This window comes from Perna viridis, chromosome 2 (genome assembly GCF_037379345.1).
Source record: "Perna viridis isolate PV_CMFRI_1.1 ecotype Kerala chromosome 2, ASM3737934v1, whole genome shotgun sequence".
NCBI classification, from domain to species: Eukaryota; Metazoa; Mollusca; class Bivalvia; order Mytilida; family Mytilidae; genus Perna; species Perna viridis.
In genome coordinates, this window is record NC_142446.1 from 16,753,515 (window position 1) to 16,770,555 (window position 17,041).

Sequence of the window (17,041 nt, forward strand, 5' to 3'; positions counted from 1 at the left end):
GTCAAATGGCAACCCCCTATGTAGTACCAAAAACACACTGAACCTAGACATGTGCATTGTAAGTGCATTATTTGTGTGTATTATGATTAAAAGTAGTCAAAATAAAGCTGAGAATGTGTACTTTAAAATCATATATGTAATTAACTACAAAAGTGTATGAATATTGTTTACATGTGTGAGTGATTTACTGCCATGCTGTCAATTAGCAGAAAAGGTAAAAGAGTAATCAAGGGAACCAAGGTTATAGCAGTAATCAAAAGAATGTAATCCAGGGACAAAGACCAGACATGGAAAACAGACATACACAACAAAGAACATAAAGTAACTAAAATCATACATACAAAGTAACAAAAGTAAATGAGCAACTCGGACTCCACTAAAAACTGGGAGCATGGACCAGGTGCACCGGTAGGGTAAGCGTCCTCTGCTTTTCTAGAAACACCTGCCGAGTTGCTCATAAAAAGTCAAGTCCGGGGTAGACATACAAGGAAAAGAAAACTATGACCCGTTGAATAAATCAGTTTTCATGGTGCTGATGGATACACCATAACGATCCACGAGTTCATGATGACGACCATAAAACTTCTGTAGTGATGACTTCAATCTTGTAGCAACATAACCCTGTTCCAGAAGCCTATTTGTTAGAGTTCTAGTGCGATACAAAAAGTCTGCATAGTTTCGGCAAGCTCTGGCATAACGTATGAGTTGTGATATGAACACTCCATACGCAGGAGCCGAAGGGATGTTGCCACAGATGAAAGGAAAGTTGACAATTCTGAACGAAAAGTCATCACGTTTGTTGTAAAGTTTGGTCAATAGTTATCCTTTACCATCGATTTCTAAGTGTAGGTCATGTGGATTTTCAGTATTATTTATTCAAGTAAATTTTGTGAAGAATTTCTACAATCATCGTACCATTAGCATAATGATTTTGGAAGCCTTATTTTCCAAGCTTCGCAACGGTACGCAACTTAAAGATGTCATTTGTCCTGGGAATTCACAGTGAAACTTTGAAAATTACCTTTTTAACATGTAAAGTAATGGAAACGTTAGAAGTGGTTAGTGAGACCTATGCTCAGATTTGCTAACTGACCTCAGGTGCCAAGTTACCTTTTTAAGACCATGATTTACTGCCCTTTGAATCCATGTTCTATAGAACATATTACACCAGATATGTAGGACATTTTTTAGATAATGATTTGATTTTGTAAAATGTTAACAGAGTTTGATTTCAACCATCATCAGAAAAAAAAAAAAAAAACAGTAACTGGAATGATGCATTTTATTCACCAGAAAGACCAGCTTTCTATTAACAATAAATAATAAACATAAACAATATACTACTTGTAGCTTATTAATTAATACATGTATACAATTAAATCTTCTATTTACTTCAGTTGTTCTAGGCTTTTAGTTCTAACATACCCAAATAACCTTAACCATAACATATTCATAATATTTATGTTAAGTGGTTTTACAACTTAGTCAAAAGTTTAATTTTTGTTTTTTTTTTTTATTGGAATCAATTAAAAAATACAAAAACTGTAAATTGCAACCTCGACTTACATTGTTTACCCAGTAAATCAAATTTTAAAAGACTTACTGTAAGCAGTTCTCCAATTATTCTTATAACTAATTTCCTCTAGTTGGACAGATTACAAAGCAGACATTACTTATTTACCTGAAACAAAATTTTGCTTCTCAAGCATTATGAACTTATGAATTTACAATTACTCAAAACTGTTCTTAACTGCTTCTAAATTATAATGTTTACCAATGTTATGTCAATACAGTAATGCATAGTAAGAAATATTAAGAAAACAAAAATTAGTTGAGCATACTCAAGTCTAAAAAAACATTCTACACTAAAATGCAAACCATCAAATACTCTCGATGATTATTGTGTCTATAAATAAATTACTCTAAGCATAAGAATTTGATTGTTAGAAATTTAATATTACAGTATTTAATCACATTATTAAGCTTGCATCCTCTTCACCTGAAAGTGTCTACGTACATTCAATGTTTTAGATTATATTTTGTGCATACATTACTCTTACAATTTAAAAACAATTGCAAATTTGGCACTGAATTACTTTCTCCTTGCTTATACAGTTAATAAAGTTCAAAAGCACCCAAGAAAAAAATCTTGGAAAAGATTAAACACAAAGGTTCCTTTACCAAACTTATCATTACATTTCACTCTGACAGAAAAAATACAGTTGTAGAAGAGGATATACCAGACCTCCTAAAAAAATGCCAAAGCAGTTTTTAGCCAGCCAAGATGGCCAGCATAAAAATGAACAAATGGATAAGAAAGAAACAGTTTATAATGTTGCAACATTCTGATATGTATAATTATTTGTACAAAAATTACAAAAAACTTTTCAAGTTTTAATAATTCAAATATTCTTCTTTTTTGTTGTTCCATTTTTTTTCTACAAGTAAGTTTGAACAATTTCAAAGAGACTGTAGAGAGTGAACAAAATGTTCTTGCAAATTTTATAACATTTTCATTAAGTACAGTTTATAATAAAGGAAAAGTATAAGACATGAACTATTATTATTAAAACCCTGAGTAGAAGTTGGTACAGTAAGAGATGCATATCAGTTTTGTTCTGATCTTGGTGCATTGTCATGTAAACTGTGTATTAGGACCTGACTGGTATTGATAATACCAGTATTTAAGTCTCATGTATGCATAATATAAATCACTCTTCAGCTTAGTACAAGTATGAGATCCAAGTAGGTTACAGTATAGATAGATCCCTAACACCACCAGCAGTACAAAACATATCATCAACAAAAACCATAAAACTGTTTTGGCAAATTTTTCTTCTGTAAAAGAAAAAAAACACAGATCATTAAATACACAACATAAAGGCTGGATGTATCTTATTGTATACTTGTGTATCATGTTTAATAGCTAATAAGGATTGAATTTCAATCAGTGATACAAATATTGATAACTTTGACCATTAATGTCTTAAAATACACTCATGCATCATTATTCACAAAAAGTTGTGTGAAATTGACCGTAAATAATGACGTCACAATGCAATTTTAGGTTGTGACTTCATAACTTACAATCAATGAAAAATCAAACTATAATCAAAAGTACCCAAAACAGCCTAGATTTAACGTGTGTGAGGAACTTGTTCCGCATATTAGTTAAATCATAACACGTTCTTGGTACAAGTGATTATATTTTAATGATTCACTTTTCAATAAAATCCCTAGAGTGGTTAAGGAGAAATAAGGCTTGACAAACAGGGTGATTCCTATTTCCCAAAACATTTTTTCGCAGAGGATATAAAAATAAGTAAAAATATGTTTAATAAAATTATGCTTTTGGTGAAAAAATCCTGGATCCACCCTAGTCACTGTAATTAATGAACATGAAAAATTTGAGCTCTATAGTTACCTGACTGCTGTTGTTCTTGGCTCTGTAACTGGGATTCATCAAAATGTACTTTCTTTTCTTTCTCACCTGGTTTGAAAATAACAATTACCAATAAAATCAAAAACCATTTAAGCATGCATATAAAATAACTAGGAATAATTGGTATGACATACTATCTATTAATTCAAATAAATAGCTGTCCTAATCACATGATATGCCCAACCAGTTTTGGTGTTAAAATCCAGAAACAAAAAAAGGAAAAACAATGAACAAGTAAATGTGCCAAGCCATCCTCATGTTCTACCATGTTTACTAAATGCTTGATATGACAATAAATCAATATGTATTAAAATTACCTACTAGTAAGAAAAGCTTTAATGAGAATTAGTTCTACTGTTGATACAAAAAAAGAGGGAAAAAAAAACAGAACTCTAGTCTTGATTTTATAAACTACCTTTTTATGCTCAACATTAGCCATGCAGTACAAACAGCTGGAATGAAATTTTTGAAAGATCTTACTGTTTTTTCGCTTTCTAAGAATGGAAACAGGTTCTTTGTGGTCCCCAGCTCCACTTTGTTCAGTATCCATTGTTTCACCATTATCTGGTTTCTCTGACAGTTTCTTTAAGGATTCTGGTTAAAAAAAAAGAAGGTATACTATAAATTTTAACAAAAATGTGTAGTCATGTAGATTCTATCTTTAGTTTTGCCACTACATGTTGACTTTTGATGCCGTAAATGTCTTTAATGAATAAAAAAAATAGACTTAACAAAACAAGTGTACTGGGTATTCTTTCCAAATGTTGCCTTTCTTATAAAGGATAGCAAAATATTTGAAAAATCATATCTTCCAGCAATAAACTAATTGTTACATTAATAACATAATTATCTAAAGAAGGAGAATTTTAATGGACATTTTTAACTCAAAGAAATGTTTTACATACCTCCATATTGTTCTGCACCAACTTTTGCATAAACAGAAGCAAAAAAGTCTAAACTGTCCACAGTGACAGGGTCTTTATCACCAAGAATCTGTTGACGTAGCTTTGTAGCCTGATAAATTTATACAATATATTGAATACCACTTCACAGGTTTTACATGGGAAAGAAAAATATTGGTAAACAAGACCAATACATGACTAGTCCTGAGTCACTGTCATACATTTGTTAGCAGATAAGTGTTTTCAAAACATAAATAAACATCAATCAAGTTTAAATACTACAAAGAATAGTTTTCATATGTAATGACCTAGTGATAGCATATATACTGCTGAAAATGTAGGTAAAAAAAAATATCAAACTTCTCTATAATAGGAGGTGCACATCTTCAATAAGTATATAGTCATTGTGCAAAGTTTGAATAATATTGCTTTAATACTTTTCTAGTACAGATTACACAAAGAAAGTACCATTCACAACATAAAGTGATAAATCAAAGACTGAAGTCTTCAAAGTTGCTAATTGTCAAATATTCTATGCCACTGATTTTGGCTTGCTTTCAACATCCGAAATGGCATGAGTGACTTCCGCTAGAATTTTGGTTCCCTTGATATGATTACTCTTTCGTAACTGTGATGACCCAAATGTTTTAAAATCAAAACAACTGGTTACCAGGAAGTGAGGGTAAGGTCAATTGTAACATGCTTACCGATCATTTCATCTTTTAATGTAAACTTCCCATTCTCATACAAGCAAAAAACACACATAGAACACATGTGTATGATATTTAAGAGGTAAGTTTTGATCTGAAGCTATAACTATGAAGCTATAATGATAAACATGGCACCCATCAGCAGCATAATGTGGTGTAGTAATATCTAATTGTGCAAATCATATGCAAATGTAAAGTACTGAAATTATGTGTGCAAGAAGTTGCTAACAATATTAGCGACTTAAAATTAGCTAAGTTCAAAATGCTAAAAATGTAGGAAAAAATTAATTAAATTTCTCCATAACAAAGGTGAACATCTTCAATATGTATAAATAATTCCTTAGCAAAGTTTAAGTAATATTGCTTTCATAGATTTTGAGTTAGAGATTACACAAAGTAGGTACTGTTCACAACATAAACCGACAAAAAATGGCAAAATTGAACTTGCTCAAAACGTAGGAAAAAAATAATTTAATCACAGTGCTAAGTTTAAATAATATTGCTTAGATACTTTTTGAGTTACAGATTACACAGAATGAGTACCCATTATTGCAACAGATGAACAGATGGAAAGACAGAGTGCAGCAGCAACACTAGACCTGCTGTCATCATTTAAGACACAGGTAATAATACAGAAAATTATTATTGTTAGAAAAAATTTTAATAGACCCAATCCCAAATCATCTGTTCATCAACAAAAAAATTCTTTCTTTTTTAAGGATCTATTAAGAGGTATTAATGAAATAAACATCATTTCAAAACTTAAAATTAGAAGAAAAAAGTGTTCCTTTTTCATAGTAACTTCATCATCTGTGAAAATTATCTGCAGTAAATTAAATGCCATTTATTCTATTTTTAAAGGTATAATAATTTGTGAGGGACCAATGACTATAAATTGCTACCTTAATTTTTTTGTAAATGTAAAAGGCAGTGTGACATGCATTTTGAGCAGTCCTCCTAAAATATAAATTTTAGTTGAAGATTCTATAGAAAAAGAAGGTAATCAAAGATTTCAATAAATGCAACAGGCTGCCTAGGCTAGTCCCACCCAAACCAAAATTTCTTTAAAAAGTATTGAAGGGGTAGGGGCCAAAAACCAATTTTATTTGGCCTTACCAAATCCATCATTAATCATGGGTAAAAGCATTTTAATACAGTATAGTGGGTAATTTACATGGTGTGCCAATTTTGGTGTATTTTAGAAGTCTGACTCAAAACACCAAAATAAATTCTGCAAAACTTTCACTCTGGGCTTACGACCTTTGTGCACCACTAAACATCCATATAAAGAAGAAACACCAAAATTTTTCGTATACCTTTTTGCCTAAAAATCACCAAATATTAAATCTGCCAAAATAACATGCTATATGGTAATAACATTGAATGGTTTCAGGAAATTTAAGTACATGTATCAAAATACTTGCCTTTCCTGCATACTCAAGAGCTAGTTGAGGTCTGTAATAAATATTATTGAAAATGTATTAATATATTTTTCTTTAAATGATGTAATCTTCACATAAAATAAAATGTCTAAGCATACAATACATACATTTTCAAATTAATAACATTAGAAAAACTGTGAAAGCTCAGATAGAGAATATCCCAGCCTCAAATTGACTGAAATGTTGAACCCTTTAGTTGGAATATCTCCCTTTGGAGGCATCCCTCAAAAATTATTTTTCTTCATGCAGATATACATATGACGCCTAAATTTACTTTAAACATATGGACAGACAGACATGGTGGTTTCTACATACCCCTGAAATGATGGGGTGAAAAAAACAAGATATTTGGAAACTGCTTAGTAGCAGGCACATTCAGTAACAATTTCATTCATAATATACACGGAGGATTTTGGCAAATATGACAATTTTCACAAATATTTTGCAATGTAAACATAGGACAAATATTTGTTGTACATAAATTTCCAGCAAATTGTAACATAAAGAATAGATGAACAGAGGTGTGCCTCTGAATACAATCACTCAGGCAGATATTGAGACTACAATTCCTTAAAATTGAAAATTATATTACAGGTATAAAGATGTAAATCAAACACACAAAATGCAACTTCTCATGCTTAAGTTCTATCAAATTTCAAATCATTCCTATGAAGAATTTCTGAATTTAAGCTACATATATAAAAATTATAGATAACTTACTGATCACGATCTAAACACAGCCTTGCTAGATGTTCATATTCAGATGCCCTGACAGTATCTGAAGATACTTTGAATGGTAACCCACCTTCCTTGATCTGTGCTTCTTCTAGATAGAGATAATAACAAGCAATATTCATGAATCAACAGTTTTCTGAAATTTTATTCTTTATGGTTCATATTACACACAGCTAATCAGATCACTGCTAATCATGTCGGCTTCCTATGTAAGCAGCCAAAGTAAGCTTATTTAACCCAAGAAACAAGCATTATTTATCAATTACACTGCTAACATATCAAAAAAACATTAAAATCTCTGACAACAAAAATACAACTAATTATAAATTAAAAACAGAAAAAAATCCCAAGTCTTACTGTCATGTGTTTAATGTTGTTTTGGGGCTAGCTCCAGCCTGCCCTTTGGTATTAGGGTTTCCTTGTCATTTATTGAAGACCCATGGGTGACCTTGAGTTGACATTTTTCATCCTGGTGGGGTTGTTGTCTCTTTAACATATTCAACATATCCATTTCGTTAAATGTGTAATAGTTTCAGTTTTGGTGTCACTTTTTTTCTTGATACAGAGGTGTACACTACACATAAAATGCATTTAATTTTCAACAATAGAAATACAACAAACATGTTTTTTTTCTGAATAGTATGACTTACTGTGTTTCTATACATAGCCTCATAACAATTTGGAATAAATGCTCAAACATGACATGGCTTTGGTTCCTTAAAACTTACCAAGTTTAGTTTGTACATCTCTTGTGTCAATCAAAGCACTCTCATAATATACTTTTTCTGCTTGGATGAAATGAACAGCTTTTTCATCTTCTAAAAGTTAAGGAATACACCATAGAATATTGTTATTTTTAAATCAGGGCCGTATGTAGGGTACAATAACAAATCAGGACCCAATGTAGGGCACGTAAATCACAAATCATTGAGTTTTTATAATGACACTGTTATAGGTACAATAGAAAATAACAGGTATGGTGAAATGTAACAAATGCACCAGCATATAACCTAAATACAAAATAGTAAATACTTTCAGAGACCACCAAAAGGTTTTCAATAAATGTAAACACACTTTAGTAAGCTCTTGAAGGCCAACAACAAAAGTAATAAAATCCATTGTAACTGAATGATGACAATTCTTCAAAATCAAACTAACAAGAGGCTCTCAGGAGCCTGAATTGCTCACCTTGTTAAATTTTTGCCTTTTAAGGGCAATAACTCTAACAAGGAGTTGTCAGACAATTTTGGCTCCATTTGATTCATTGGACACATTTGTAAGCCTTATAATAAGGCCATTTTAGCAATTGAAAGCTATTGGCTAAAAGTAACAGATTTGGAGATGAATGTAAAAATCTGCTGTCTGACCCCTTTGTTCTATTTTTAGAAATGCAGCCATTTTTTTTTCAGCGATCAAAAATCTGTCATTTCTTTAAGGATACCCTATGAAACAAAAATGTCAACTTTCATTGAATTATGTAAAGCAGTTTCCGAGGAGAAGATTTTTTAAAGTAATAACATTAAAAACAGCAAAACTCGCCCAAAAAGGGCAATAACTCCAACATTGGTCAACAAATTTTCACAAAAATTTGACCACAGATAGATCTCTTCATGCTGAACACTTTTACCCCATGTCAGATTTTGGTTAAACCTATGTCAGATTTTGGTTAAACCTAACTGTTTTGGAGATAAATGTGAAAAACTACTGTCTGACCCCTATGTTCTATTTTTAGTAACAGTGGCCATGTTTTTCAATGGATCAAAAATCCTCACACAGTTTTATGCACGATACTCCAAAACAACATTCAAAGTAAGTTTGGTTCCACTTGGTCAAGTAGTGTCAGAGGAGAAGAGTTTTGAAAGAAATAACATTGAAAATAGCAAAAAACGTTGAAAAAGGGCAATAACTCCAACATGGCTTAATAGATGAAAATGAAAATTTGATCGCAGATAGATCTCTTCATGCTAAACACTTTTACCCCATGTCAGATTTTGGTCAAAAATCCCCACATCAGTTCTATGCAGGATACCCCAAGGAAAATTCATACCAAGTTTGGTTCAAATTAGTCAAGTAGTTTCGGAGGAGAAGAGTTTTGAAAAATTGTTAATGAGGACGATGGACGACGACGGATGCCAAGTGAAGACAATAGCTTACATGGCCTTCGGCCAGGTGAGCTAAAAAAATAATAGAACAACACAAAGACATATTAATGACTGTGGACATGCACATGAAATCTGTGGTAGGGTTAAAAGTCTGTTATGATGGCCTTGAGAATCTGTAATGGCCCAAGGAGTTAAAATAAAATTTCTTCTGTTAAGTCATTGGTACATCATTATAGTAGTTATAAGCAATGTGACTAGTGGTATGACCTTGACAGTTCACCCACATTTTGATACTGGTTTTACAGAACATGCCAGCAGAATGAAATGCACAAAGGGAGAGATAATAAAGACATTATCATAACAATTTATATTGTACAAAAGTCTGCTTTTAATTTCCATGTATCAAACAATTTTGTATGTACGAATCAAAGCTCATTAGAAGTTCTGAATTTTGATTTCAGAAATGTTAAATTAATGTTCATCAAAGGTAGTGAAAAGGGTTATATATATATACCAGTTTCTGGCCCTGTTATTTAGTGAAAATATTAGCTTACCCACTGAAAATACTTACTGCCATGTATTTCTGTTATAAAGATGACTATATCCAAACAAAAACATTTACATGTCTAAATGAAATCACAAAGTATCCTTTCATGCACCTTTCAATAATTTTGGAGGTTTGAAGGTTTTTTTTTGGTCTGGACATATCTGTGACATGCTTCGACAAACTAATATTTTGTCAAAATTTGCCTTGATACAATAGGCTTTCATGCTGGTAATATCTTTGTAGTTTACTAATACATCCAATATCTCCTTTATAGAAAAATGTAATAAAATCAAGTGTTTTTGTCAATTTGACAGAATTTACACAATTTTGGTTCCATTTTGTACTAAGGTTTCCATCCCATGCATGGATGAACATCAAAAAACAATTTGTTGGTGAAGTATTTACACATTTACCTACAACTTATACCATATCCAAATTAATTTTAGACCAAATTTGATAAAGATTGAACACCCCATTTTATATTAGCAAAAATATGGGTACTTCTCATTATTTTCTACAAAGTACAAACTACATGTAGTTTGTTAATCTTCTATTACATGTCCAACGAAAAAAGCACCTACTCTATGTATAAGTCTAATCTTTCTATAAGTATTTGGCCATTACAGCATTTTCTTTTCACAATATGGCAAACTGGTTTTACTGCAATGACTAAGGTTCTGTAAACAATGGAAGTTATTGCAAACATATTTGATATTTGTTATTGTTAGCCCCGTGCAGGTCCGGGTGTTAAAAGAATAGGCCTGCAGCAGCGCTAAGCTTGTCGTAAAAGGCGACTAAATAGTGCTCAGAACCCTAGCAAGGGGCTAGGGCGCTCTGCCCACGAGCAACTGGGATGTGTGCCCCAGGTGGTGGAATGGGGTACCCCTGGCATGTTACATGCTGGGGTTGTCAGGCTATAATACGGAAAACCTGACCGCTAAAAATAGTGGTGCACCGTGTTGGGAAAGATGCCACGTTTCCTCGCACATTAAAGAACCCTACTGTGGTATTCTCCCGGAGTAGGAACCATGGGGCTCCGCCACAGGAGGCTAAATTGCCCGACCCTACCCACCTCTCCCTATTTCCGGTGGCAATCAAAATTTGTCAACCCCATTGTCCTTGTGTCCCATCCCTTTTTCATTTCATCATCATTTCATGTTCATTTTATCACCAATTTCATGTTCATCGTCTGAATATAGCTGAAATATTGCTGCTCGGACGTTAAACCCCAACAAACAAATGTTATTGTTAGCAAACATGTTAGAGGAAACAATGGAAATATTCCTTTTCCATCACACCAAGAAGGAACTTATACAAGGATACATTCTTCTTTTTTAAAAAATATATCAGCTATCTGAAATTATAAAAAAATACATTACTAAGCGGAAATTTATTGGCAGATAAGGTTTTGTTCAAAGATGCCACTCATGAACAAGGTTCCATAAATTTGGTCAGTTAATTTTAGTCATTTGTGGGTCATAATAAGTTATCCCTATAGATCATGCCCATTTATACACTGAACTCAAAAGGAAAAAAAACATTCATACAATGTGAATCATGAGTACCAAGTTAAATGAAGACAGAAAAAAATCTTCTAGAAAGAAAGCTTCAGTGTTAAGTTAAACCTAAGATATGACAGATGTAACATTGATTATCCAAACAAAAAAAAAGAGGAAAAATGACAACACATGTGATAAAACATCTTATTTTGGAGGAAACTATTGATTGTATATATTAGTTTGGTTTTTTTTTTTCAAAAAAGGCAACATATTGATATAAGTTCAGCTAAACTATTATCAATGATATCAGTACTTACATTTCTCAGACATTGTGGAAGTAGAGCAAATCTAGAATCCTGGGTAAGACCATTTAGGCAGACCATGTAACATTTCAGTGCTTTGTCCATCTTACCATTCCTTTCAAAACTCAACCCTTTCTCAAACATTTTGTTTCTACCGTCACTGTCTAGGTCTGAGCCATTTCCAAGGCATATTCCTTCATCTAAAAAGTTGAACCACAATAACATTATATCTCCGTAGGAGAAAAGTTTTATATTGTTTTCTTCAGAAATATAATAAATGTTTCTGTACCTGTTCTATGACAGATAACAAGTACATTTTAGTATTCAATAAAACTAGTAAAAGTTCTTTACCTCAAATTCTTAATCTAAATTGTCATCATTTAAGATATAAAGGTAAAAAAAAAAACAAATAAAAAATAAAACATGTTCACTCTGAAAAAAAAAAAAAAAAAAAATGCACAAATAAGTGCATTTTATGATTTCTGAATACACAATATTACCCATACCACAAATCATTTTCTTTTAAAATAAATATGTATTACAATCATTTTGTGTATATGTATAAAAATGTATGTAAGCCACTTAATCTGATATACATGTACATGTACATGTACATGTACATTGTACATTCATTGTAACTGGTCATAATCTGATACAAGTAGTTATTCTGTCATAACAAATTACCATCTTCATCAGAGTCTTCAACATTTGCATCTAAAGGCCTTGCTGACTTATCTTTGTTGTCCTTCTCTGGCTGTGTTGTCTGAGAGTCTTCAGTTCTGTTTCCTGTCATTTCTGGTTTACATGTACTTGAACAGTCTCCTAAAGATTCAGTTTCCTCATTAACAGTTTGGTTGGAATCCTGGTCTTGTAATAAATGGTCAGTATTTTGTGAGGAGTTATCTGTTGTAGAGGGTTCAGCAGTAGTCTGACATTCCGTAGAAGACTTTGTAGTTTCAAGAGATGATAACAAGGACTTTTCTCCAGTTGGCTGCTCTGGTTTAGAACTATCCTTCAAACAATCATCACTGGAAGATCTATCCTTTTGTCTGTCTAAGGTCATTTTGCCATCTCGTTGATTCTGTTCCTCAATTTGTTTGTCCGACATATTTGAAAAATTTCTTCTTCACCATGTATAAAGAAAGAAAAGATAGCCCTAAAAAAAGAGGCTGAAGGTATTATTTTGTAATACATCTACATGTATCCACAGAATTAACAAAAAGAAATGTTTTGACTTTTGTGTGATAATTAGGTGCGACAGCCTATTGGGAATAACAATCTCATCTTTGGGGTGGGACTTATTTTTTGCTTTGCATTGTGGCCTCCCCAGCAAACCTCAGAATTAGCTGATAGTGATATACTTTATCATGATCTTCTGTTAAAAAAGTTGTTGTTCTTATTACAAAATCAATTAACCAATTAAAAAGCTCACTAAAGGATACCCCCATTCCCCACCTCAGTATTCCCAAAATATAAATTAAATGTTCAAACAGGAAGTTGATGTCATATTAGTCTGAAATCCCACAATATGGATTATATGGCACATCTATATAAATCTTCTATTAAAATATCAAGTAGCTATGAAAAATAGTTGCAGAGAAAGCTGAAATGAAAAAATTGTGCACTGATGAATGGAAGGACAAACTGACAGATACCATGTCAGATCACTATATACGTCCTGCAAAGGAAGAGATATAAAAATGCTTGATGTTTGATATGTGTACATGCATTTGCTTATTTGAACTGTACTGTACTGTATTTGAACATGGGATAATAGATTACATTCAGGGTCGAAAACCCACTCAAATTCTAGCCAGTCCTGAATACAATTTTTCAATATATTTACTATATGGCTATATAGATTTTTGCTAAAATTAGCCAGCCCTGCCAAAAAATAGCCCGTCTCCAATGGCGGGTAGGTTACTATTTCCAACTCTGATTACATTTAAATTATTGACAATAGCCCCTCTATGCTCACACAAAAATTAAATTGGTGTCAAGTTGGTCTGTCCCTGATTATCTGTCCTATGGTTACAAAATGTAATATGACCCCTATTTTTTTAATTTAAGATGTATGACAGATAATATAAAGGAAAGGTATCAGAATGTCTAAATAAAAGTTAGCTCATGATTTCAATTGGTTTCCATGAGGAGTGTGATGAAGGATGTTGTTTATTGCCATTTTTCTGACAAAAATACATAACATGTCCCTGAGTTGATGTGCTGACACAACAGACATCATGCATTGTTTTTTCTGAAGTTTGCTTTAATTTTGTAAAAATAAAATGCTTAGCATTGAACTGTTAAGGAATTTGAGGCCAAAAGAGGTGACTTCATTCTATCCAAATTCTTATCCAGTACCACAATCCATTTGCAGTCTTCACTGAAAACTAGTAGTCTGAAGCTTAGGGCTGGTAAAATACTGGTAAAATTCTACACACAGGCCAGTGATATTTATATTGAAAAAATCTTCAAAATATGGTTTGGACATGTGGATAAAAAAAAAACTGCCATGAAGAACAGTGACTTCGGATAATTTTGAGGGGGACATGCACCATTTATCAATTTCTATCTGAAAATGTCATTTTTCAATGATGAAGACTCAGGATGAATAAGAAAAAGGGTAAACAGGTATGCTGGGGTCTCACTGTAGTTAATTGTCTTCCTGACTGCGGAAAAACAAGCCTTTGGAAAGTGGATTTTTATGTTGTCTGAAGTTAGTACATCTAAACGTGCTTTGCATTAAACCCATTTTTCTGATGCAGCACCTCTAACATCCAGTAATTGCTTGCAAAAAGAAAGGTAAATTTCTATGCCTAAAAAAAATTTCCCATTGTATCACTGTATAGTAATTTTTCATAATAATGTAATGCAAACCATTTTAGCAAGTTTTTAAAGGGACATAACCCACCAACACCCGACAACCTGGTTGGTGGTCTCACTGGGGAAAGGAAGACGAGTAAACATTTCTCTTTGACACTTTAACTATTGACACTTCAATAAGTAGCTAAATGGTTTGAAATTAATTATTAAAAAGTACCCAAGTACTTACTACAGTTACAGTAAGTCAAATATTTAAATTTGAAATCTACAGCTGTCCATTACTCCAATTGGACAGTAAACCAGTCTGTCGGGTTAGAAGGTTACTTCCCTTCTTGCAAATTTTGACAGCTGCGATTTTCTGAACATGACCATTAAAAATTTTGAATATGGCTGAAAATCCCATTAAAATTTCAGGTTGGTCCCTAATGTTCATGTTCTTGAGAAAACTTGACTAATATGTCGTTTCCAAGTTTTCACAGAGTCCCTAGGGCAAGCATAACAAATACTGTAAATGTGATCTTGATCTAGCCATACTGCGATGCTGAGGGACCCGCAATACAGTGGGAACAGAGTATACCAATGTAAATGATCTGACCTGACGACCTAAAATTAGGTCTTCTCTTCTGAATATAATATAAGAAGAACTGTTTATTCACCAATAAAGGGGCCATAAAGGGCATGATTACAATACAATTATTTTTTTACATGCAACAGTTTTGATTGAACATATATAATAACATATAATATCAACAGTTAATTTACAAACTAAATAATTGTCACATTTTAGAGCTTTTACTTGCATTATGAGTAATACATCATAGTAATCAGCACATAGTGTTTAGTTATCATATTGGCACACTTCAGTTTCATTTACAAAATTGGATTATGATAATGGAGATTATAATTATGATCATCAAATTATCATATGAATAAAGAATGTAAATGTATATTCACTTAAGGGCATATCTATTTGCAATACATGTAGTGATAATAATGCATTAAAAAAAAAGAAAGAAAAAAAAAAATAAATGCAGTGGACATAATTCTCACTAGAAGCCTCCTTGTGCCAAGTGCAGAGAAGCAAGTCTTTTGAGTTGCTTCAAGACACAGGACACCAAGGAATGGTGCTCTAGGCTTCAAGTATGAAAATTAAGGATCAAATTTGCATATACTGGGCTTTTAATTACCCAAAATTCTTACATTACATATTACAATATAAGCAGAAAAAGATATGGGAAGATCTTAATGATAGATAAAAAAAAATAAAAAAATAAAAAATAACATATACAAAAAGAAAAAAGAAAAATTATAATTTAAAAACCACTTGATATAACAAGATCACTTAAACCGGAAAAAATAATAGAGTTTTCACAATTTATGATCCATATCAATTTGTTTTCATCACTGAGGTTAATAAAATGAGGACATGTAGATATTATTAACTCATATAGTATATCTCTCTCTTCTTTATTTGATGAGCATGAAAAAAGAAAATGTACTTCATCGTCTACTTCTCCTGAGGCGCACCTGCGACATAATCTACATGTATTTTGTCTAGGAATACCATGATAATGCCCTGTTTCTATCTCCAGTCTATGAGATGAGATGTGCAGCTTTCTAATTTTTCTCCTTTGCTCAAAATTTACTTGAGATAAGTATTTCTCTAGCCCAAAATTGTTTTTAATTTTAGCATATACATTAAGTTTGCCTTCACTATTCTTTCTCAAATTTCTTACTCTGTCTCTCTATAGTGCTGAGAAAGGATCAGTTTAGAGATTCGTTCAAATGAAAATTGAGTCATGTTTGCTAGACTATCTTTTATATCCTGAACAATGTACATAATGTATTTTATTGATCCATACCATAAGGGTTTATTTTGTCTAAACAAATTTTTAGATTCTGCATAGGCCTGTTGAAGCAATGGAAAGTCTGACTAAATTTTCTAGTCTATACCAATATTTTATCATCGATTTGATAATATCAAAGTGAAGTGGAAAGCGACCTAGTTCTGACAATACTGCTAAATTTGTTGACCTTTTATGAACACCCAAAATGAATTTTGAAAATTTTAGGTGAAGTTATATGTATACTATTACGGGGGCGAGCAGTACATGTATGAATTTCTGTATAATTGATTGTTGGGGTTTAACGCCCGAGCAGCAATATTTCAGCTATATTCAAGCTATATACTAGGGCGAACAGTACATGCATGAATTTCAGTATCATAGTGTATGGGTCCACTTTATACGTATTGTGCTTGAGCATGTTGAGCTAATATTTCGACATTTCTAAGCCCAGAATAACTGGTTTGATCAAGAAAAGTAGGTTGCCTTGCATCATTTCATTTCCCAGTACATAAATTACCCAATTATTTTAACATCCTTCAAACAAGTTCGAAGTTGTTGGCTGTCAAAATTTGTAAACTTCCGGTTTATTTCAGGTGCGTTCGATATGTCACTCGTTTAAAAAAGAATACTTTAACATTTAATATGATTGATATAAATCTCAACGTTTGTACAAAATGTAAAATTATACAA

The 17,041-nt window shown here is 32.3% G+C and overlaps 1 protein-coding gene across 1 annotated transcript; it reads right to left on the reverse strand.

The window, feature by feature from the left end:
• Window positions 1-1,268: 1,268 nt before the first annotated feature.
• On the reverse strand, window positions 1,269-16,960 carry LOC148623845 (uncharacterized). The gene is made up of 11 exons (XM_088566042.1): window positions 16,869-16,960; window positions 12,366-12,837; window positions 11,697-11,881; window positions 11,204-11,234; window positions 7,960-8,046; window positions 7,217-7,322; window positions 6,479-6,509; window positions 4,348-4,456; window positions 3,923-4,036; window positions 3,425-3,490; window positions 1,269-2,838 (listed from the first exon to the last, which is right to left on the reverse strand). Exons 2-11 carry the CDS (start codon window positions 12,787-12,789, stop codon window positions 2,636-2,638), a joined length of 1,356 nt encoding a protein of 451 aa, XP_088422168.1. The 5' UTR covers window positions 12,790-12,837; window positions 16,869-16,960; the 3' UTR covers window positions 1,269-2,635.
• Window positions 16,961-17,041: the final 81 nt, after the last annotated feature.